This window comes from Chlamydotis macqueenii, chromosome 4 (assembly GCF_036417535.1).
Source record: "Chlamydotis macqueenii isolate bChlMac1 chromosome 4, bChlMac1.mat, whole genome shotgun sequence".
Lineage (NCBI taxonomy): Eukaryota > Metazoa > Chordata > Aves > Otidiformes > Otididae > Chlamydotis > Chlamydotis macqueenii.
Genome location: NC_141559.1, coordinates 64,463,542 through 64,487,923, shown reverse-complemented (window position 1 = coordinate 64,487,923; position 24,382 = coordinate 64,463,542). Strand labels below are relative to the sequence as shown.

Genomic DNA, 24,382 nt, shown 5'->3' with positions numbered 1-24,382 from the left:
CTGCGTTTCCCTCCCCTGCGCAGCAACAGCTGTATATACAGTACAAACTGGCGAAACCCTAACTGTCACTCCAGTCTTCCTCCTCTGCCATTAAGCAGAGAACCTTGGGCATTGAGACTTCATCGAGATTAAACACTGCATGAACACCACATGGCTCTTTCCAACATTAATAAAATTATGTGCATTGGGGCATAGATCAGTTGCTTTCCTAGAAAAAAGTGAGTAATAGTTCAAGATACCCACCACCCCAATATTTGAATCGGTAGCGGTGCATTTGCTGTTTTTTTAACCTCTACCCAGAAAAAGCCAGGGCACAGGACTCAGTATTAACTAAGAATTTTAACTTTTCGACAAAAAATAGCTGCTATTGTAGCTTTATTACGTTTTCATTGTCATTTGTAGTTGTCTTTATCAGGGATCTAAATAACTGTTTGTTTTGAAAGGAAGGTATAAAATGGGTGAAAGTCCACAACTGATGTTTTTTTCCAAGGCCACGGGAGATTTATTGCTTCAGAATGATAGTGGAGCAGTTGGTATCTGTTTTTATAAGTGAGAGGCCAGATTTTTTATAATTCACTGAATATAGGGCATCTCATCAGAGGTCAAAAATGACAAATAATAGCGTGTTGGAGTTAATAATCATCCACTGTATGTTTGGCCTGTTAACAATGACCATAAAATTGTCCTGACGGTCCAGAAGGGAACTTCCTTGGGACGGACGGAATAACTGCTCCCTGCCCCTCCTTTCCCAGCCCTAGCTGAGACGGCAATCAAAGGGGCTGAAAACCAGCTGCGCTCTAAACATTGTATTTCTGGCTGCTATAATGCTTCTGCGAGGCTTTCAGCAGGCACGTCCAAAGAAAGGCAGACTTGCAGTGCTTGAAATGAGGAACAAAGGTAGGGCAGGAGTAATAGCAAGGAAATGCATTTATTTTTCCACAAAAACTCCTTAAACTTTTTCCCCACTCTGTACCAGCATAAACACCTCTTGAAGATTTCACACACAAGACCCCAACCTATAGGCCCACATCCAAACTGTCAGACCATGCCTGTGAGGGAGTGGACACCCTTATGTTGTTTAATTCAGGGCAATCTACCTCTTTCTGTGCAGGGGAAACCCGTCCTGGGATTGCCTCTCAAACTCCCCACATTAGTTGAATATTCCTGGGGGCACCAGGTCGCAGCATCACGACATTGCTATCAGGCTACAGTCAGCCTCTACTGTTGGGCCGTTGGCATATTTTCATTATCTTTCTTTCAGCAATTTCATCCTAGACTTGAGAAATGACCTCATAAAGTTTGTTGAGACCAGCTTCAGTTTTGACAAGCCCCCATCTTCTGAAGAATAAAAAATGCTAGAAAATCCCTGTTCGCCTCCAGTGTGAAACCAACTTATATTCATCACCCATAAGGGTTAGACCAAGGGAAAAATGTTTCAATTTCTCTTTATATTACTCTGTTTATGTGAATGAAAATTATTGTTCAGTCTGAATTCCTTTCAGACTTTCCTGATCTTGTTTCTAGTCGCACTACCTCAAACGACAAACACTTAAACAGAAGGAGCTTTACTTTCTTGACTAATCCCATTAGCTTTAATGAGTCTAATCGCATGAGTAAAATTATGCTTGTGTTTAGCTCTTGGCAAGGTAATGCCAGTAATGAGCAGAAAAACAAACTGATAGTGAAGCCGTGAGTAAGAAGAATGACTGGATCTCTGGATTTCTAGAAAAAAAGATATAGTTGTCTGGAAAATTAAAAATGAAACTCTGCTTGTTAAGATTTAAGAAGAGAAAGTGAATTCGGAACCCAGACTGACAGTAAATAAAATTATACAGAAATTCTTTAATTAGTTAGCATCCATGACACGTCTTCAGTTATCTCAGTTATGAGCTATAAGCTCATTACCTTAGTTATGACTTATCTTTCAATCCATTCATTTATACAAAGCTCATCAATATGATATCCAAGCACTAATGAACTTTAGCATTAAAAGGTCACGTGTAATTCCCTAAAAAGGAAAAAATCCAAAAGGTTATTTTATTCACAAGTGTCAGCCACCCTGCATCTGAAATGAAATATTCTCAGGCAATTTGTATGGAATTTATTTTCACTAATTACTGCCAGAAATAGTCTGTCTTTTTTCAGGATGAGGATTATGGAAAATGGGCTACAGAACAGCAGAGGCTCAAAATGAGAGTGGTATGAAAGTTATACTAAGGCCATAACAACTAGAATTTGTGCAACCGTTCTTAACATAAGAAATAATCCAAATAGATGTCAACATGGCAGTATTACAAGGTAATTATTTTATAGGATTACATGTTCTTTGACCGTGCCATTATACTACTTTGAAAAATCTTCTCTTTCAGGACTGTGTAACTTCCTCAGTGTTTTAAATAAAGAAACAGCCCCAAACCAGCCTGAGGCCATGGACAGTCTCTGTAAGCCACAAAACACAGAAAAAACAGTTTAACGTCTTCATACAGGCCCAGCACAAGGCTTAACCATCACTAAATTCTCCAAATAGTGTTTACGCGGTACCTAGCTTTATACTCGTTGTGAAGCAGTTAATCTCCTAACTCCTCTCTTTAGCTGTAACTAGGAAAATTCCTGTGTGCATGTATTTGTATGTAGAATTACAGGTTAAGGATTGCTGTCCACGTTTCCTCCCATTCCACATAGCATGTGGTTATGACTGGGACCTAGACTTTCCTAGTACACAGTAAAATGGACTGGTTTATAATGTCAAATAGGTTTTTAGTGGTAGTTTTATCAAGGGGTTATGTACATTTTGTGGTTTAGAGTAGGCTGTTGAGCTCTTTTTTTCTACCTTGTTATAGTTAGTCTGAAGTTCCCTTAAGCACTATATCCAGCAGAAAAATGTATAAAATCAAGAGTGTGGGTTTCTCTCATGTTTTGTCAAACCAAATAAGTTTTCATTTTTGGGGGGCTTTTCCAACAACACGTTTTATTTGCAGGTGAAGGCAAAGCATGTCAGTGTGCTCAAAGAGCCTCATGAATGGGAGAGCAGACTACCTGAAAAAATCAGCTCTAACTCAGTTATCAAATTATAGGCTTGGGTGTGAGCACATCTCTGGCAGCATAGATGGTAAACTAATATACATCATGAAAAAAAACAGAACTGCAACAGCAGCTCTGTTCAATAGTTTTTCTGCACAAAGACATCTGTTTTCTCATTGGTTCAAAACTGTAGCAGTGCAAATTCGATTTGTATGTACGTATGAATAAAATTGATGAAACATGTAGAGCCATATCATAATCTTTAAATCTTCCCTTTGCTTTGTTACTTATTTGTGATAATTCACAGTCTAAGTGACTAGTTCAATCTTTCCTGTCCTCTTGATTTCAGTTGGATGCAACTAATTTCCTTTGGTGCGCTCTGCTCAAAGTCAGTCCTGCAGGGAGCAGACTGAAAAGGAGCTGTATCATCTCTAGCATGTTTTAGAAGCAGGAGGAGATTCTGACAGAGTTTATCCGCTGTACTCCTCAGTAATGACTCTGTAATCCTGCGTACTGCAGTTTAATCTTAGAACTGCTTTGGTGGGTACACACGTTAACAATGACATGAAGACAGGGTGGCGAGGGACCCATGCTCCCGGTAGCACCAAACCAGGGCCCGGCAAACCTCCACTCCGACGATGTCCGTGGTTGAGAATGCTGCAGTGCAGGGGGCAGAGGTACCTGGTGGGCGGTGGGCAGGCTCTGCCAGCCTCCAGGACATTTTCCTCTCCAGCTGATTCACAGGTTCACAGAAGTCTGGTGGAACCTGCAGGGTCATCCTGAGGATGGGGAGGCTGATGGCGCCAGCCACCGCAGTAGACAGTACCGCTTCAGAAAAGAGCTACGTGGGGAGAGCAGGGCTAAGGGAATTGCCTGGTGCCACACTTAACTGGTGGACAGGCATCATGTGCATGAGTGGAGAGGAGTGCTGTGTAAGAGAGGTTCAGAGATGGACAGCTGTTTTTTTTTAAGAGCTCAGTACAGAGAAGAGGGACGCAGGATAGTTTACACACAAACAGAAAGAAAAATTCACCTAATGTAAAATAACTGAATATACTTTTCTGAGTGAGGAGCAAAATTTAGTACAATGCCATGTGTCTTAACTGTGTTCTATAAAAGTATTTAAAAATAAAAGGTTACAGAAGTCAGTCATCAAGCTGTTCACACTGTTAACCTACATAACCACATGATGTTATTACTGTTAACCTCATCTTCCCTCCCCCTCTTCCTTCCTATTGTTTGCTATACTCACTTCTTGCGTCTTACCTTTACATTATAAAAACGCTCTGTGAAGGGACTACACTTGTTTGCAGGGCACAAGAGAGTGAGGCCCAAGCCTGATCATAGATTTTGGGAACTACCACACTAAGGCATCCTTATGGCTTAACTGGCATAAAGATGCAGATTCAGATTTTTATTTGTGCTACTGTCCTAGCTCTCTGAGGTTAGGACACACAAGCAAAAACTATTTGACAATGCTCCTGCTACAGATTGCTAACTAGCCTGTCCTTTATCCCTATCACGCTCAAGACAACGTTGCAAATCCTCTGAGCTATGTCGAACAATACCTTCCACTTCGAACAGCAGAGGCGCTTCTGACATCAAGCTGTCCAGCCAGCAGCTGAAGTGATAACTTTTGTTGGCATACACAGCAAAGTTCAGATGTGAGATACGTTCTGCGGGCAACTGCTGTGGGCAACTGCCTGTTTATTTTCTTTCCTAGACACGCGGTTAAACCACATTGTACATCCTGTGCTTACAAAATTCCAGCAGGGTTGTATCACAGTACCTACTGTTAGAATGTGTGATTTACACCATCAGAGACAACCTGCAACATCTTGAGCTAAACCTGCTGCTTATAGTGAAGATTCAGATAATTGTGTGGTTCTACCACCTACCATGCTTTTTAAGGTCACTGGATTTTATAAATAGCTAGGATTTTACAAGACGCGCTATGAGTTATTTTTTCTACAAAGTCACTCAGTTGGGAAGGGGACTCGTCCCCTTGCATGTCTCTTTCTAACACGTGTGGGCTAAGCACAGAAGAGACATTGGGTGCTTCTACACAAATGGGTGCAGGTCTGTTGTCTCCTGATCTTTCTCCAAGCCAGTGAGAAGCAGTTGCCAAATGAGACATCACGTTAGCTAGTGCTGTGCCCAAAGGGATGAGCTTAGGGGAAGCCCAGAGCCAAGGCTGAGCTGGAGAAAGTTTGGTTCAGACTGGTCAAACAAGCTGTTGAAATCTTCAGCCCAGTTACCGCAGCTTGCATCCAGCATTCCCTGCTCCCGTCTGCCCTTCTGCTCCAGCACTGGGCTGCTCATGCCCCCGCTGGCTGGCAGCTCCTTCAGTACCATCGGTGAGACAAAACTCTGGGCCAAAAGAGCTCCTTCCTGTCCACATAGAGGGCGTGATCCCTAATGACTCTGTGGGCTCCTGCTAGGTTCCCTGCCTCTTCTCCTCTTTCCACTCGAAGAAAGATTCTGAGAGGACGGGGGAACTGTATGAATTCCCAAATGAAGCTGCTGGCATCCACTTAGCACAGACGCATGGACCTGGCTCTGCCCACATCTGCATGTGTCGGTGAATCCAAAGAAGCAGGAGGTGATCCTGTCCCCAGTTTATAAGTGAGAGTAAACTGGATTTCCTTCTTTAACAGCCTTCTGTTTTTGAAGGCGGCTAATGATTCTGAGCACCCAGCTGGAGTCACCTGGCAGACCATCTGCTTGGAAGAAGAGTGAAGCCCAACACTTGTTGAAATCAGGTCCTTCAAAGGCACCTCCAAGCTGTGCTTCTCCAAATTGTCTCTGAGGCGACAGGCCTCATTCAGAACCCTTCCACCAACCTCATCAGGGCTTAAATCGAAAAGTCAAACTACTGATTTGCATAGCAAGCACAACATTTTAAATGGTGCAAACCTTGTATTTACATTTGTTTTTCTACCTCAGGTCTGGAAGCATTTACATTCATTATAGATCAGAAAGCGAGGCCTAGTTCCCCGAGGTACTAGATGCTTTCAGTTTCCAACAAAGGCAACAGGAATTGCTTGCACTCTACTATGTGAAATACAAACTTTTAGCAGCAAGAAGAAAATTCAGTGCATGAACAATATTAAAAAACTCTCTGTGGTTTTATTATCTTTCCTTCCACCAGCTACTCACATAATTTCAAGCTATTGTTTTTGATTTGAATAGTATTCCTGGCCTTTTGAACCTGTGATTGTTTATAATCAAAAAGGAAAAAAAATTCAATAGTTATTTGTTTTATAATGTACCTCTGCCAGTGACTGAAAGAACTACAATAGTTTCTGTAATTAATAATTCTTCGAAATATTAGACCTGCTCCAGTAACCAACTAATCTGGTTATTAATCAAAGTGCCTTCTTTGTAAAATATTAAAAGAGTCATAGAATCATAGAATCAGTCTAGACACAGCAGATTATTGTGTGCTATATTTTTAGATTTTCCAGTTTGATTCAAATCACACTAAAAGAGGGGCCCCAGAAAATGACCATCTAGAGACAGTCCATGGCAAATATCCAGCAACCATTCTTAATGGAATGGAGCTAGCACGAGCTGAGATCATTCTTTAGCCTTGGGAGGGAAAAAAAAAAAAAAAAAAAGATGTTTTTAGGAAGAGATTTCCAAAGGGATTATGAGTTGCTCTTTGCAAACAATACAGAGGATTTCCAGTATGCATTGTGCTTTTGCCGAGAACTGCGCCTATGAAGGAGCCAATCAAAGTCCTCTCCTACCTAATGAGGAGGGGGAAATCACGATGGGGAAAGTCCCTTAATGATAGCAAACAATAGCTGTTTGTACAGGGAGTAGGATTACAGCAAAACTTTGTTGCCAAGCAATCTCTTAAAACATGATTTTACTCATAGAAGACATTATTCATTGAATTATTTAATATTAGCAGTGGAGAGTGTATGTGGGAGAGAAACCCAAAATCATATTCATAGAATTACTGAAATGTTATCTTTTTTCCTAATTTGGGAGACAGTAGAGGTAGTAATAAAAATGATGTGGGTTTTGGAATCTAAGGGGATCTTTAAATCAATGATGCATTTCTGCTTGAAGTTAGATTGGCACGTTATACTGAAGACATAGAGGAAGCTGAACGGACAGGACAGAATCCTTGACGTAAAAGGATTAATTTTCAAGCACGGTCTTCTAATGGATGATCAGACCCTCACCTTGAAACGGTAATGTTGTTAAACGAATACAAAATGGGGGTTTTCTTTTTTTTTGTTACATCAAAACATTGGAGCATATCCAGGTAATTCTGTTTTGCAGATACCTTCTGTTTCTGTGCCTACACTCAACAGTCTGAGAGGTCACCACAGGGTTTGCTTTATCGGCTGGAGTCTTAGCAGAATCAACTTTTGTTTGCCAAACAAACCTATCTTATGCACTTTGGTTGCAGATGACAACAAATTATGTAAACACGCTTTTCATTTAAAACTGATTTTTCAGAAAAGTGATGTAATGTTTCTATGTGAGAAACTGAACAGATCTTTAATAGCTGTTCCTCTAGATCCCAGCCTCCTACCGTTAGTTTATTTTCACTATTTGCAAAATAATGCCTTTTCCATTTCCCACTGGTTTCCGAGCTCTGTATGAATTAATTTTTAAACTCAATAAATAGGAATGAGAAAGCATTTGGCCTGTCCTTCCTGACAGAACGACCAAAAGCAACAACACAGGTTACCTCCAGCTGCTGGGTTTGCCTCTCTTTACAGCTCCAGTAGGAAACCCAAGCTGCTCAACAGTTCAGACTCGGAAGACCCGACCCCTGGGTTTGGTTTGGTAAGGTTCTTGTCACTCGGACCCAGCAGGCACGCCACTTACGCACAAACCTTCCACAAAAGCTCCGGTTTGAACTCCTGAGAGAACATTCCTTTAAGAAATCTCCCCCGTGCTCCCGGCACACCCCAGCGCCCGCCCCGCTCCCCGCGCCGCCGAGGGCAGGCCCCGTGTCCCCGCCGGCCGGGCTCGCGGCGCCGTGCAGACCCCGCGGGGCGCCGCCGGGGCGGGCGGGCAGGCGAGGCCGCGGCGCGCGCCGGGCTGCCACAACCGCGCGGCCCGCGACCCGCGCATGTGCCGGGCCCACAGCGAGCACGAGGCGGGCGGCCCCACATACGCTTCCCGCGGGGGGGGGGGGGGGGCGGTGGGAGGCGGCGGCCGCGAGTTCCCCTGCCGGCCGGTCCAGCCAGCGCCCCGTCCCCGCAGGCTGACAGTCGCCCCTCCCCTCCCGCCTCGCCCCGGATGGTCTCTCCCTCGACCGCCGCCGCTCCCCGCCGGCGGGGCAAGGCGCAGGAGCGAGACGCGCGAGCGCGCAGAGGGAATCCCTCGCTCCCCCTTCCCTACCACTCTCGCGAGAGCCGCCCCACGCTCCGCTCTGCCCGCCGGCCGGCGGCGCCCCGCTCTCGCGAGAGCGGCGCGGTTCCCACGCCCGGGCTGTTGTGTCTGAGGGGACAGCCCGGGCGCTGAGTGGGCGGCGCGCGCCGCCCCCCGCTCGCGCGTGTCTCACCGGCCCGCGCACGCGCGCTGCGGGCCCGGGGGTGGGGGGGCGGTGCGGGGAGGGGGTGGGGGGGCCGCTCTCGCGAGAGTAGGAGTTTTGGCGAGAGTTTGTGGAAGATGGCGCCTGTTGTGACAGGGTAAGTGCGGGGGGTTCGCGGCGCCGCGCCGGGAGCCGGCCGCTTTTGGGGGTGCTGGGCTGCCGGCTGCTCGGCTCTCGCCCGCCGCCGCCTCTGCCGCCGCTCGAGGCAAGCCAGGGCTGCCCTCTGGACGGGCCAGGGACAGGCCCCGAGACGCAAACCCCGGGGGGCTGGGGTCCCCCCCGGCTGGGCTGAGGGGAGGCGGCGGGCCCCCGCGCCCCGGGTGACGGGGGGTGAGCGGCCAGGCTCTCCGGCTGGCTCCCAGCGCGGGGGTCCCGCCGGGGCCGGGCGCTGCCTTTGCTCCCCTTCTCTCCGGCACGGGCACGCCGGTCGGGACCCCGTGCGGGGTCAGCGCTCGTCCCCGCCGCTCCGGAGGGGCTCCGGCGCTGAGGGCTTCCCGGGGGGCAGCGGAGCCCGGCGGGGAGGGGGCCCAGGGCTGACACAGGCCGTTCCCCCTTCTCCGTCGCATCCTGCCGCAGGAGGGGGACCCCCGGGCTCCCTCGGCCGCGGGGCCGGCGGCACTCGGACAAAGGCTTTTGCTCCCGCGGTTCGGAGGAGCGGAGCGCGGTGCTCCCGCTCTGCCTCAGCCCCCGTGGCGCGGCGGGGCCGGCCGGAGGCCCCCGGCCCGGGCTGCCGAGCGCAGCGGCTCTGTCACTGCAGCGCGGTGCAGCGCTCCGGGTCCCACCGAGCACGGCCAGGCTTTGCACCCCTGCTTAGCCGGGCACCTGCTCCCTCAGGCTGGGGGGCCAAGGTTCCCTTTCTCTCCCAGGGCCTTGTTGAGTTTTCTTAGCTGCCTTCCTACTAACGTTGCATTGCCGCGAAGGGTAGCAGCCTCCCTGCCCCACTAAGCCACGCTGGATCATGATGAATGGTAGTTGCCATCCCTTTCAGCCACACTGGATAATACTTAATCATGGCTAGCCAGCTGCAGCATGTGTCACTGTACTAAGTGACACCCTCTTAGCCACCTACAGCTGGTGAATAATAACAGGTCCACTGCTGGTATACAGTACACAACCTCACCTGCAGTGTTACATTGCATATCGCCATCCTCACCGCATCTTGATTTTTGCTGCTCACTGTAAGTGCAGTGTCCTTAATTTTGGACTACACTGAGGACGTGTGACCTCCCGCTAGGTGTTGAGGGAAGGGACAGTCCGGAAAGGAACAGGCAGTTTCTGTGCTCCACCTGTTTGTTCCAAGTTAAATCTTGACTGGTGAAAGTACTACTGTGTCACTCTAAAATGTGGACCTTATTTTGTGATTCTGCAGCGTATCTGTGACCTTCTGTCTTCCCTGTGGGATTACATTGTCTACAGCATTGGCTCTGTGGTTAGAGAGCAACAGCCTGCTTGGGGGTGGGGTGGTGTTGGTGGTTGATGCTTTTGTTCTCATGGAGAAGGTAGCATTATGGTATTTTGTTGTTTTGTTTGGCTGCAGTAGTGTTTCCAATTCCTTGCTCTTGTTTGTTGAAAACTAAATCGAAGCTCTTGCTTGATTTCTCTCCTGATAAAGGCATCTTGCGGCTCGTACACGTTTTCTCAATTAAATGTTCTTTAGGGATACTGGTCTTGTTTGTTATGGTTCCTGGAGTGTACTATTGTAGAGGTTAGAGTTGAAAGAAGGGAACAAATACTTTTGAAGTTTGCTGTAAGTGTTAGTCTGTGCTCTAGTAGGCGATTAAGTTTTTCCATGTTTTTATTAGTTTACTCATCTGACTACTTGGGCTCCATTTCCTTTTGTTTATTGATTGTTACAAGTTGGTCAGAAGTGTTCTAATGTTTGTAATGTTACTTTTGTCCTTCTCAGAGATCTGTTAAACTGTTGACAATAACAACTGTAGATTTATTATTTTAATACATGATCTAATAATTTCAACGTTAGGAAAAATAACATTTTAACAAGGGTGAAAAAAATTGTGTGTTGAGGTTTTTAATGCTGTATTTGTTGTTCAAAACCTGTAAGTTGAATAATTCTCTGAAAAAGTACTCTTGTTTTATTATTGTTAAATATTTTTAGCGTTGGTAGAATAAATTCTGTTAACCTTGGTTAATCTTATAGTTAGATTACACTAAGGAACCTGATTTTTCTGTTATATGACCTGTTTTTGGAGTACAGATGTGATGCTGAGTTGTCTGTGTGTATTAGGATTAAAAATTGATGATACTCCAGTAGCTGAATATTATTTTAAAAAAAAATAGTCAGTAAAGGCAGTTTTCTTTCTAGACTGTTCTGTAAAAGCTGACTTGCACAGGAAAAAAGTGCTTGCAATTAAAAAGCTATAACTGAAGAATGTAGTTCCCAAATACCGCTTTATATTTTCATGGGCAGCTTGCAGGTCTTACGGGTTCTCAAACTTTGAGATAAAGCATATGGCTTTTCTGCAGCCAGTGTAAGCTGAATGTAAAAACACAGTGTTGTCTTGTGAAAACTGTATGCCTAACCCTAAATTATGGTACATAGGTTTATGCTGTGTTGGAATGGAATAGTAGGAATTTGCTGCAGTAATTTTGGGGGGCAGTCAGAACACATTACCAGTTTTTTGTTTGCAGCATGTGGCACACTCCTGCTACTTGGATCACAAGGAACATTTTGATCAAAATTGCTGGTAGGTACAGTATGACTGAACCTAAGTTGCACAGTGGCAGAACTAAATATAATGAGAAAGTACACAGAAACATGAAACGAGTAACTGAAAATGAATTATTAATTTTTGAACTATTATTTAAAATGAAGTGGCTAATTTATGGCTGGGATAATAGGATAGTATTTTGGGGTTTTGTGGAGTATTTTTGGTTTTGCTTGTAAATGGTTTAGAGAAACTCATAATTTTAAGATGACAAAATTAATGAAAATGTTTTTTAATTGGAGAAATATGTTTTGAGTGCAAAATATTTTGTTTTAAATAATTACTGATATTACAAAAATACCTGTAGGCCTCAATTAGCTTGAAAAGTGCTGTGCCAGGTCTAATACAACCATATGACAGAGGGAATTTCTAATCCTGACACCTTACTTTAGTGTCATTTTAAAATGACACAAAATATGGAATAATGTCTTCTCTGTAGCTTGGGACAACCTGGTCTTTAAAATACTAGAAAACAATGCAAGAAGCCATTGCAAAAAAAAACCCTTGCAAAGATTCCTATACCAGCAAACAAGTGAACAACATTTAGAAAGGGTAGATAAAAACGGTAAATGCTAGGTATCGGTTTGAGTACTTGATTAGCAGTGAAAACCTCTGTAATAGCAGTATACAAGGTAGTGTTTGTGTGGTTTTTCAAACAAGTTGAGAAGCTTTGAAAAGGATAAAAACAACTGAGTGGGCTTATCACTGGTATGATGTTTTCCATAGGCACTGTAAAGTAGAAAATCGTTTTAGTAACACTTTTCTAAGTATCAGACTATGTAAGTTATGTGTCTGAATTAGTCATCCCAAAGTTCTGTGGTTAAGAGGTGTTTCCTGACCCAGAATACTTAACGCTTTAAGGGTAAGGGAAGACACATCAGATCTGTGATGACACAGGAGTGTGGCATCCGTGCAATGAATTTTAGCATAGTGGTCTAGGTGTGCCAGCCATCTGGTCATTTTCTTTGCCTGTTTTTAATGGGAACTATGGAAAAACTTGTAGGAGATTTTTGAAAAAGATACTGCTTTGTGGAGCTCTCCCAACTAGGAGGGAAACAGAAGAGAAGTTCAGAGATGAAAATGTAATAGTTTATCTCTCTAACCTCATCTACATCCTGATTAGTAATTTTAGGATGAAGGTATTGACCAGTAAGGGCTCTTAAAGTAGAGAATGAAGTGGATGCTGCTCAAGAGATGGGGGAGGGGAAGACATGTGTGATCTGACCTTAAGCTGAAGAAGCTATCTAGAGGGGAATGTTCAGAATAAATAGAACAGGATCAACTCTGGATTTTGAAGGACGAAGATATGGACTGCTGTGGTCACTGGATAAAATTTAAGCTACTGAAGGCATATCTTAGTAATGTGGTGAGTATTGCCAGGATCTCAAAAACAGGTTATTTCTAGGACCTGTAGAGAGCCATGGTTTGAGGGCTGACGCTTAGTTAGGCATCCTGAAAGTCAGTGGCTTGCAGTGGTGGAAAGGAGACTGAAGCAATGATAGAAGGAGTAAGACTGGTGTTTTGTCTGTGCTGAGACTGAGCTGATAGTGAGGCATCTGTACAGAGAAAGAGCAACGCAAGCTGAGGTGTTAGCTTGGACAAACACAGGAGACATGAAGTAGAAAGTATGTTTCTGATTAACGGCAGGAAGTTAATAGTTGAATTTGAATCCTGGCCCTGGATAAAGTGAAGGAGAATGGAAAGGGAGGCAAGACAGAAATCTATTAAGTGATTCACAAAATAGTACAGGTGAATGAGGAGACCCCTTCAGGAGGGTACACTGAAAGAACAATTAGAATGCTAAGGAATGAATCATGAGAGCGACAATGTCAAGGAAACCAGGATATTTCTGGGAAAGAAACATTGCTGGTAGCCTTGGGTGGCTGACAAATCTGGGAAGATAAGAATGACATTGATTCTGAGCCTCATGATAGAGTTTGGCAGCAGGAGATGTTAGTGAGAATGGTTTCAAGTGAAGCTCAAGGAGTGGAAACAGGATTGTATGGACTGTACAGGAGTAGAATTCAAGGATGGGATCTTCAGGCTACAGTTTTTACTGTCACTGGAGGTTTAAACATAGTGCTTATTAAATTTGAGTAACAACATAACGATGGCTATTGTATTGTGTGTATGCACATGATGAGTGTTAAAGGTTGGGAAAAACTTGTTTACAATCAAATGAGTAGATGGTTTTGTGTGACTAAGATTTACATCATTATCAAAGAGCGTGTCAGTGTCTTAAGTCTGGCTCTTGGGAAATCTTTGTGAGCACTATATTCTTGGAGGAGTCTTCCGAGATGCTTGCAAATATTCTTTTAATCTTTTGTAGTTTCAGTAGGAGCAATTTTATGAAGTTAAGCTCTTGATTTGGATTTTGTTTGCTTTCATTGTTGTATTAAATAGCTCTTTGTCATTTCTGACTTATTCTAGTTGATGTAGAGCACAAAGAAACTTTGAAAATAATCTTTTAATAGCTTGATTTCTCAAGAAATAATCTGTAGACTGTTTTATTAGGCATAATATATGTGTGGTTTTTAGTGTTAGTTAAAAGGCGATATCCTTTGCCAATATCTCTTGCAGAGATAACTCTCTTCAGTATGCTATTCCATACTGTGAATTGCATAAATGATCATGGGTTTGTGAAAGAGAGAGTTTCTTTCCTCTGAGTTGGTAATTTCTACTTTGCAGTAGTAATTCATTCTAGGGTTGTTTTTCATTATTTTGAACTTAAGCAATTTCTATATTTGAAAATAATATGAAAAGAAGCTAAAGTAGCCTATAGCTAGTTATAAAGCCTTCCTAAAAGACCTGTGGTGCCTTCATGGGCAAAGATTTTGAAAAAAAAAAAAAAAGATTCTATCGTTAGTAACTCATTTTTGGTGAAGAGTACAGTTAAGGTGCAGTACATACCTATTCTACACTATGGGATTTTTAAATAAAATTGAAGAGAGAAATATAATTTTAGATTTAAAAATGTAGTTTATGGAAAATGTCAGTGTAACATTTGAAGACTAAATCGTGTCAGCAGAATTTTAAAGTTTCAGGACACCTTTTCTGTGTTTGTAATACTTGCCATCCTAAATTCTGTGGATGTTAATTGCAAGCACATCATTGACTGACCTATATGGCACTGTAATGTGCTGAATCACTACCTCCCAAGAACATTTCACAGGGAAGATGCACTTTTAAATGGATTTTAAAAAAAAAAATTGTTATTGCAGTATTTTTAAAAATTGAGCAATTGTAGTGTCTGCCTGCTTTTAAAGAGTTACCTGTTTTTTTCCTTTGAATTAGGTGAAGATGGGAGAAGGGTAAATGTCAGTAGCTGTATTGTCAGATGAAATCTTAATTCTGTTGACAAAACTGGATATGCCTTTTAAGTCTATAGTATTTCAAGGCAAGTTAATAATTATGGGTGTAGAATGATATTCTTGATCTTACTGAACTTTCATTATTTTTTATGTGGAAATGCTTATAATGTTCTAATATTGTACATTTTCATACTTGTCTTGAACATAATTGTAATAATTAATAATTAAGTTTATATGAGGTAAGGAAATAATATGCAATTATGGTTATCTCTTTTCAATGTAAAAACTCAGAAAAGGAAACAGCCGATAAATTTCTTTGAAAATAAAATTATTAATAGAAAGTAGCAATTTCCATATCATTATATTCTTACTGAGTCTTGGAAAAGTAAGCACTAAACTTAGAATTTGACATTATCTCATTTCCTGGGGTTCTGCTTGTGTTGTGGTGCTCTTTACTCATAATTCGCGCGCGTGTGTGTATTTTGTGGTTGCTAACTTTTTTAAAAAAAAAAAATGTTAAGTACCCTTTACAACCTAAAGAAACTCTTTCGTTGCCTGTTTCTATGTGACATCATAGACCGCTTCTCGGAGCCTATGTATACTATTTAAAACAGTGGAGTTTAGTTAGCCAGATAGTGATACATGGCAATGTGTCTTCATGCTCTGTTCCTTGTAAATGCTTAAAATACATATTTGTTGCAGTGGTAAACTTTTTTACCAAGAAAGGAAAAGGTAGAGTTTCAGTATGGATGATGTGAGACATCTCTCGATTAGAGTTGCAGTTTTACATCCTTACAGTAGACAGAGGATCTAACTTTACAAAGATAAACACTATTTTTGTGTTCCATTTAATATATTTTTGTAATTTTTGAAAAGCTTGACTGATCTATAAAATTTTGCCATAAGAGACAATCATTATAATGTTTTACTGTTTTGGTTAATCAGATTATTCAGTGAATGACATGCTGCTAGGGCGTGATTTATTATTTTTAAAGCAATCTGAACATTTCAGTCAACAGCATGTTTCTTCAGTAAGTTTGTGAGGCTCTTTTTTGAACGTGCATTTTTATGTAGATAGGTCTGACAACATTCTTGTTGAATTTAAGTGTATATTTGTGTAATTAAAGTTGTTTTCATTGCTTCACTTTGAAGACATGAAGACATTGAGGTGGTTGTATTAAGGTATAACTTTTCCTCATTTGTTTCTTATTCAGGAGCAAGAACTATCTCCTTTTCATTTTAATTGCATGCAGACTAACTTATATGAAGTGCCATTTAATCAGTATGTTGAAAAGCCAAAACACTTGTTGTAATAGGCCACGAGCTGTATTGGCAAGTGGTCATTTTTGACTGCTATGCATGAGATTACACCTGTTACTTCGTTTAATTTTTCTACTTCTGGTAGGTGAGATTCAAGGGTATATATTGCAATGAGTCCTAGTCAGTCTTTTAATTGTTAATCTAATTATTTACAGTTATTTCGGTAGCAGAATGAACATTTATAATTTTCCATTTATGAGTACAGACAAAGGTAGATATTTTTCACTATGTGCCAGAAGAAGGTCTTTCTACTGGTATTCTTGATAACATTGCTTGGTCTGTAGAACATTTAATTTGCACTTAGTTTTTTTCAAAGCTATACTTGTGGCATGTTTCCAGTGTGTGGTGCTTTGGGAGATTACCAGGAAACTTGGTATCAGAATGAAACTTGATCAGGCAGCCATGAAATTCAGAATTTTCTGAGCCTGAGAGAGGGAATTGAATTGTGTAAAATACTGATCCCTAGTTTTTACCGGACTACAGAAATGGCACAGAGTAAAAAACACTCTCTAGGCGATACCCTACTTTTCTTTTCCTGACAACTCTTTTTAACTCTATAGTTTAATTTTGTCTGGGAGCAGTGGCAGAGGATCTTGCAGGCAGTGTTTCTTTTGCAAGCTGTGGATTAGGAACTGCCAGTGTAGAGAACAAGGTTAAACTTGTTTACTCAGCAGAGGAATTTGTGAAACTAAGCTTTTATCAATTTTTTATATTTTGGAGGGGGTATCTGATAGTGGGTTGCTGCTCTCACCAGTGCTGTTACATAAAAGGAACGTTAAAATGAAAGTCTAGAGAATCAGAGGTGCTTGCGCTCACTCTGAATTTGTGCCATTGCAGCAGAGTTCTAAGGCCTGGTAAAATAGAATAAATAATAATTAAACTTACTCAGTTATTTTGTTGTTGTTGTTGTTCCAGCCATCTGCGTAAAAGCCCTTCATGTCCTGAACATGAAAAAACAAGCACAAAAAACCAGAGACTTGCCAAGGTTGAACGCAAAGTCCATGGAGAGGTGGAAACAGAACTGCTGTCTCCCGATTCTGTTCTCGTTACTCTCTGTGGTTATGGGCCATTCACTGTTCAGAGTTTGCTGGGTTTTGGCAGGTGGCATCATGTCTTCTCTCCCTGCTGTGACCGTGAAAGATGATCACAGGATATCAGACTTTCTTAGGTTTTTAATTTTCATAAGAGAAAGGTATGTTGAGGAAGACTAAGAGTGACTGTATGAATAATAAATGTATTTTGGAGTGAGGGATATTAGAATAGACACTAGAGAGATGCTGCTTTTACATATTTGAGACATAAAAGCAATGGATAGGGCATGAGCAGTGGATAAAAATGGCATGAAGAAAAATGAAGTGGTGCTGCGTTTCTTTATACTACTGAATAAATTATTCTGTATAGATATTTGTTTTTAAAATTCAAAATATTTTACTGCTTTCCAAATCAGCCAGCCAGCTTTGGCTTCAGCAGTGAGTGTCAGAATTCAAAAAAGAAAAGCTTTATTGAAAGGCTGGTGTTATGCTGCATGTGTGTGTTTCTTTTAATGGTCTCTTAGTTTTGTATTAGATGTACAGTGATGACTAGTAAAATCCTTAATAATGTAGTATCTTCCAGAAGTGAGAGGGATATAGCAAAACTATTTTGGACATGTCTTCTATCCAAGTATTTTTCTGTCCAAATTTTTTTCTTCTGCTCTTCAGCACCTCTTTGCCAGCGCTGACTCCTGGGGTGTTGGGCTTTTTTTTTTTCTTTTCCTTTTGTATTCCAATTTTTTTTAGTATTGCATGACTGATGTTGGTTTTAGTTTGTTTTGCTTACATGTGCATTACAGATCTCTCATTAATAAGCTATGCAGAGCAGTTAATCAAAATAAGTATTTAGGATCAGTCTTCCTCTTTGGAAGAGGCTTGTAGCATCTGTGTTGCATTGTGACAAACCCTTTCAGTCAGCATAGATGATATTAACTGAATCTTAATAATGATGTGAAAGTTTGAGAGTTCTTCATAGAAGTACTAAATTTACAGGAGTGGCTTCCAATATTAATTGCTTTGGTGCTGCTGATGGAAGTGAACACGGCTCTTAGTTTGTCTGTAAGAGTGATAGAAGAATATATTATGTAGAGATATGAAAATATGTGGAAAATGGGGAGTTCTCAAGATCTGAAGTAAGTGTTTGTCATAAAGATCATCAGAAACAGGAAAGTTAAGGCATAAAAACTTATTCTAATATCTATTTTAATTAATAATACAGATGTTGGCCAGGTTCATGTACTGTTTTGATAATACAGTAAATAAGATTTGTTTGCATTTAGATAGCAATACTCTCAAAAGTCTATGAACTGTGTTAAAACAAATGTGAGAACTATGCTATGTGTCTGAACTTTTTACATTTTTGTTTGCAATGGGCAAAATACCTGTATTTCACAGTAGTTAATGGGCAAAACAAAGGAGCTGTTATGAAACAATGTTTAAAAAAGGTCTTACTGAGAAGTTTTACTCACAATTAGCTTGCTGAAGTGATATATCACACTTCAAAAGGTACAAAAGGAAAACTGGACCAGGCTCTTGATCATTTGCAAGTGTTAAAGGCTACTAGAAGGTGTAGGACAACTCTCTTGATTGGATCCCTTGAGTTGTAAGGATAATTGTTCATCTTTTTGACTAGCTGCTGCATGTAAGTGTAGTTTTTGAGGCTGCAGTAAAAAAAAGGACCTCAGAAGATGTGCTGAAGGGACCTGTCAAGACAGAGTTTGAAACCAGTCCTTCTGTGAGTGTTCCTGAATCTAGGCTGAATTTCCATATGGAAATAAAATAAATAAGAAATACCTCTCTGGATATATACAGTGGTTTTACAGTGTTTCATCCAGATAGTTTTTTCTGGACTTCTTTTTTTTTAAAGTTTGTTCAATACTTAGCAAGCCACTGGAAAACCTGAACTGACTCTTAGCTGTTTCACCTTATTGCTGTATGGCAGTTAAAGTTAGCAGTAGACTGGTTAGACTTGTCAGTTTGCATAGTCATGAAAGTCATATTGCATCAGTTCGAATTTGTAACTTTTTATCTTTTTGGGTTAGAACAGTTCTTAAAAAAACCCCAAAAACAAAGGCCTATGTTTGCCAGAAGTTATTAGGCAGTGATGAGTATTACGTCTGTAGAGATAAGAGACTTCTTAAATTACTGGAAATTTTCCTCTATGCTCCTGGTGCGTAGGATTCAAATCGTGGATGTTGTTGTTTAAGGTACTTAACGTAAATTTTACTGGTGGCAGTTTTGATGCTTTCTCTGTTGTAGTCAGTACTGTCCTACTTATTGTCCTAATTTCAGAAAATTTCCTTCACTAATGATACTACTATTTTTTTTTCTTTAAGATGGAAGATACTATTCTACCAGTGTCCAAATTGCTTTCCTAACTAATATTTTTCTGCTTTTTGTTTTGACATTAATTGAAAAATGTGTATAGCTGCTACTTAACATTCCTTTCCTCTGATTCCCACTTAGATCCGGTCATTTCTGCTTCCTCTTGTTATATATACAGCATATTGAAATAATGTTGGCCTCTTCTATTTCAGTTGCTTTCAGTCTTGTTCTCTCCTGACTTTTGTAATAAGTCCTCAATTAGTTTTGCTTCTACACTTTTTTATTTTTTCTTTTTTTTTTTTTAATAGTGTTGTACAGCAGAATACTTTCTCTCCCCATTTTTTTTTTCTATGAAGTTTCTATATAAGCCTTATGCTCTTTGCTCCTGGCAGTCTGTGTTGCTGTGTTGGGAGCAGCACTTCCAGAGCACCTCCCAACAGTGTTGCTCCTTCCTCTGGATCTGTCATGTTCCTTTTTCCCCTCAATTCTGGCTGTTAAGCTTGTGGTGTGCTTAGAGCATCACCACCACTGTTTACAGAGTGGGAAAATCACTGTTTACTGCTCAACCAATGTGATAATCTAACAACTGTATGTTTTAAATCAAGTCTAAACCCTGTTCCTTGCTTCTTGGAGCTTGGCCATATAGGTGTCTTTGATTGTGAGAGCTGACTTCTGATGAGCACTGATATGCTGCTATGTCATCCAGCTAAAGAGCTAGTGAGGATTGGAGAGAAGATAGAATCTAAAGAATTCAAGAACCCCACATATCTTGTGTAACACAAGACAAAACATTAATACAGAAAAAATGAAGAAAATTAAGTCATGTAGGGAAAGTGAAAGAAAAATCCTATTGTGAAGGCAGGAAATACATTTTGTGAGGGGTAGAAAGAAGACATAGTGGAGGATCACTTTATTTTGGAGGAGTTTTGTTATTTCCTTTCACTACCCTTTTCTCTTTTGACGTGTTTCAGTCCTCTTCATCATCTTAAAAGCATATGGGAAGCCATTACTATTTTGTTATCCTTTTGCTACTCCAAGAGGGATGGATAAATTAGAACACTGAATGAATTCAGAGGCTGCAATCTGTTGCTAGTGGTTTTGTAGGAAGTATATTGAAAACTGTGAAGAAACAGGACACTGTGTTCTTACTAACATGCTTTATTTCTAAAGCAACAGAACTGGGAGAAAGGATTGTTTTTGAAGTGATGAAAGCAAACAAAGGAAAGCTGAGACAGGTTTTGAAAGCTAAATTCTGTAAATAAGCATTGCCCCAAAAGGGGTGTATACAGATAAACTTCAGGTTGTTTGTTATACAGCTTGAATTAATATTTGCTATACAGAAAATTTCTCCTAACTTAAGATAGATTAAAAAAGTGTGTGTAACTTTCTGCATAAAATTGTAACTTTTTGTTTTGCCTGGTTCAGTGGTTGAATACAAACATTAGAATTACTTCTCTTAATGCCTTTTCAGAACCTTAGAGGAATAGTATTAATACTGGAGTGTTTTAATACAGGCTTAAAACTACCAGTTTGAAATAATTCTCTCCTACATTTGTTGTTCTCAGAGAAGGAATTTTCATTAGTTTGTGATACACTTGTCATGAACTCCTCTGCCTTTGTTGTGTCACAAAAGAATACATATTTGAAGGATTAACATCAAGATATTCCTGAAGTAGATGTATAACACTGGTGCACTTTTTTTTTCCCACAGTGAGCATCACTTTACTCTCAGTGATTAAGCAGCTCATGTAGCCCTTTGGCTAAAGTACTCCTCCTCCCTTCATTTTCCAACAAAATTTTAAAAGTCAAATAGGCATGTCCTTTGGATATCAGAATTTAATAATAGTTCCAGCAAGCGAGGCTCGATGTGTGCGACCTTTCTCCTTTGGTAAAAGGAACCTTCAAACATATTCAGTCTTGCAACACTGGACTGTAGTTGGAGAAACAGGAAGCAAATAGTTAAGCTTTGTCCCAGATCTTCATTGCTCCTTCTGTCTGTGGCCTCTTCCTTTTTTCAGCTGCTTTCTTAATTTCTGTCTTGGAAGCCAGAAGTAACTTCATGCTGTTCTCCTAAGAGTTGAGTCATTTATCAGCTTCTCCTTTGCCAAATAATCTGTAATGGAATCCACTACATTTTCTTCTGCCTGAGGCCGTTTATTGCATTGTCCACTTGCTTTTGCCTTTCTGTCTCAGTCCTCTTGATTTCTTTATTTTCTACAGTGTCTACAGTTAATAGTAGCTGTTAGAAACATCTTACTGAGGACTCTGAGTTCAAAGTGCTCTGGGTCTTGGCACAGTATCATTCCTGTAAGTAGCCTGTATTCAACTGTAACTCATACTGCTTGCAGACTATCTGTTGGGTGGCATGCAAGTTCAGGAAGCCCTTTTAACAGAGGCTCTAGTATACCTGAAAGGATGGACTGTGTTGGTTTTCATTACAAAATCAGTCAGGATAACTGGAGCTCTCGGGACCCCTCTGTACCCCTTGTGAAATGTGTAGAGTGGTGCCCTGATGGTGAGTATACTGTAGGTTTGTTCCAAGGTGTGCTGGCATGGTTGACTGTAACTGTAACTATTAAAAGTAGCGTAGCTGAGCAGCTGTTCAGTGCCTGTCATGGCATTGTCTGTGTAGTTACTGAAGATATATTTCCTAAAGGACATTGTGCTTTGTAGTTGCCAATCTCTGGGGAAAACTGGAAAATCCTTTCCTTGGGAATAAAACCTTAAAACAAACAAACAAAACAACCCCCCACCCACTCCCCAAAACACTTAGCTGGATCTGCAGCTTCTTTTTAATTTTTTTTTTAAACTGTATTCTCTCTTTATTTAAATTATCTTTCTGAAAAGCAAATATATGACTAGTAGAGATTCATTATGCTTTCCCTTACTGTTTGTAGGTAATTTTGTTAATAAGCATTTGTATTATCATACCACACTTGACAGCTGGCTTTCTGTGCATACCTTCAGACAGCTGTGGCATTCTGTTGCAGCACTCAGGTCAGTGGTCAGCATCTGCGGCTTCTGAGCTGAGAGATTTGAAGGCTTTTCAAATGTCACTCCAGTATGAAACTGGCTTTGCTGATGTGTTGAAACTGAATTTTAGTTCTGGAGTGGGATGACCCTTTGAGGCTGATTGTACTGATGATGCCAAGTTGTCTTGGGATTCCCTTTCACATCTAGTGTAGCCCTGTTCTATAGCAGAACAGGTCTCTTCTCTGCTCCACTGGTCTCCAAAGCACGTGGCATGTTTGTTGTGCACATATCTACAGTATGCTTGTACTGTGTGAGGTCCAGTCGCTAGTAAAAGCTATGTTCATTCCTGCCATCGCCATTGGGCTCAGAAATCCCCTGAACTGGAAATAGTCACGAACAGGAGAATGTGCAGGGGAAGTACCTTTTAGACTTGTCTAGTTCTTACTCTTCCTCAGCTCTCCATTAATCCTGCTGTTCGAGATGGACAAATGGATTGCTGGAGCCCCTGCATCCGCTAGTAATGGGAGCAGAAGACCCTCCACCTCTGAGTGTGCTGTCTTAACTCTGGCCGCCTTCATCATTGCCTCACTTGCTTTGCAGCAGCAAAGGGAGTGGAATGGATGGATGGTACTCCGGCATGGGGGAAGAGGATGGACTCTGAATATGAAAGCAGATGATGATGTGTGTAGGGGCATCCTAATCTTCTTTTGTCTCTTGATTCTTTTGAATTTTCTACTACTGCAAAGACTTGGTTGTCTGAAGAAATTTCAGAAGTGGGAAAATCAGATTTTGCTACCTCAGTGTTGAAGTTTTTGTCCAATTCTTTAATTTTGAATTAATTTTTTTTGTTAAGGTATGAAAACACTGAATGGCTTCTATGTTTTACACATGTTCTTGTATTTAGCTGTAGGGAAGTTGGTCTTTCTCTCCCCACAAGGGAGTTTCCTGTATATATGGAAAAAATACAAAACAGAAGTGAAAAATACCTCTGGCTTCCAAACCTGCTGCTCACATTTCACTTCTCCCACTGCCCTTCTCATCATAGAAACAGTCCAGCAGTTCTTCCTCTGTCCCCATAGCAATACCATCTATTTAAAGAGCTAGACATCATCTGAGCTAATATGGTAGGTAACTCAGCACACTAAATTATTACAACTTGTGAACCACTGGGGAAATTATTTTTTTTTTTTTTAAAAAAAAAAGCTATGCAGTGAAATACTTTTCTGGTGTTTGTCTTTAAATTGCCAGAATGTTTTATTAGGCTTTCTTCAGGCCAGTAAACATAACATTATTTGATACCTGTTCGAAGAGGTTTATAGTCATAAATAAAGTTAGTATGCAACTCATGGGGGATTTTTGTTTAAAAATCCACTTAAGACAAGGGCCCTAAAATTGTGTGTAACTCAACAGTTAAGTTGTGTTCCGTCATTTATTATCGTCATTAGAAATTCTGGAGGCTCTCTGCTTACAGCTGGACTGTAGAGCAAACAGTTGGTTTTGATATTTCTTATGCCTGGGTGAGTCCCATGTAGATAACAAATTGAGAAGACTTGTAAGATGAAACGCTCATATTTTATTCTATATGTGTGAATGCTGTTAAAACAGTGTTTAAACTTTCCCATAATGATATAAGATAATTTAAGCACTTCCAGATTGGCATTCTGAATTTTCTTGATTTGGTTAGACTGCATTTTGCATATGCTATTGTCGAGTAACAGGGTTTTTCATGGTCTCCAAGCTGTTCTATAAACACTAGGACTAAAGAACTTGTGTTTCCTATACATTTGTGCCCTATATAGTGAGGAAAGTTTAGGGGACAATACAATGAGCTCCTTCATCCGTAATGGGCAAAGTGTAGCTGTGGTATAGCTAAGGCATATACCTACTATCTATCTAATGGCATATGCAAAGTGACCAGCTGTGAAACAGTACGTAATTTCCAAGCTCTACTTGTCTTTTTCAATGACATCAGTGTTTTGGAAATGTCTATCCAGCCTCCAGTTTTCATAAAACTCATAGCAACTTTTAAAACTATTTTCTTTTTAAACTTAGTTGGAACTGATTTATGGGTTCCAAAGTTATGGCAAGGATGGCTAATCAGTTTTATAACAT

At 40.9% G+C, this 24,382-nt stretch overlaps 1 protein-coding gene across 4 annotated transcripts in view; it reads left to right on the top strand.

Moving 5' to 3' along the window:
• The first annotated feature begins 8,641 nt into the window (after positions 1–8,641).
• RBPJ (recombination signal binding protein for immunoglobulin kappa J region) overlaps positions 8,642–24,382 on the top strand; it is a 64,099-nt gene continuing 48,358 nt past the window's right edge. For all 4 annotated transcript variants that reach the window (XM_086746284.1, XM_086746285.1, XM_086746286.1 and 1 more), the window contains exon 1: positions 8,642–8,681. In XM_086746284.1, coding sequence (XP_086602410.1) covers positions 8,662–8,681 — 20 coding nt within the window. In that variant the 5' untranslated portion in view covers positions 8,642–8,661. The remainder of the gene's footprint in view (positions 8,682–24,382) is intronic.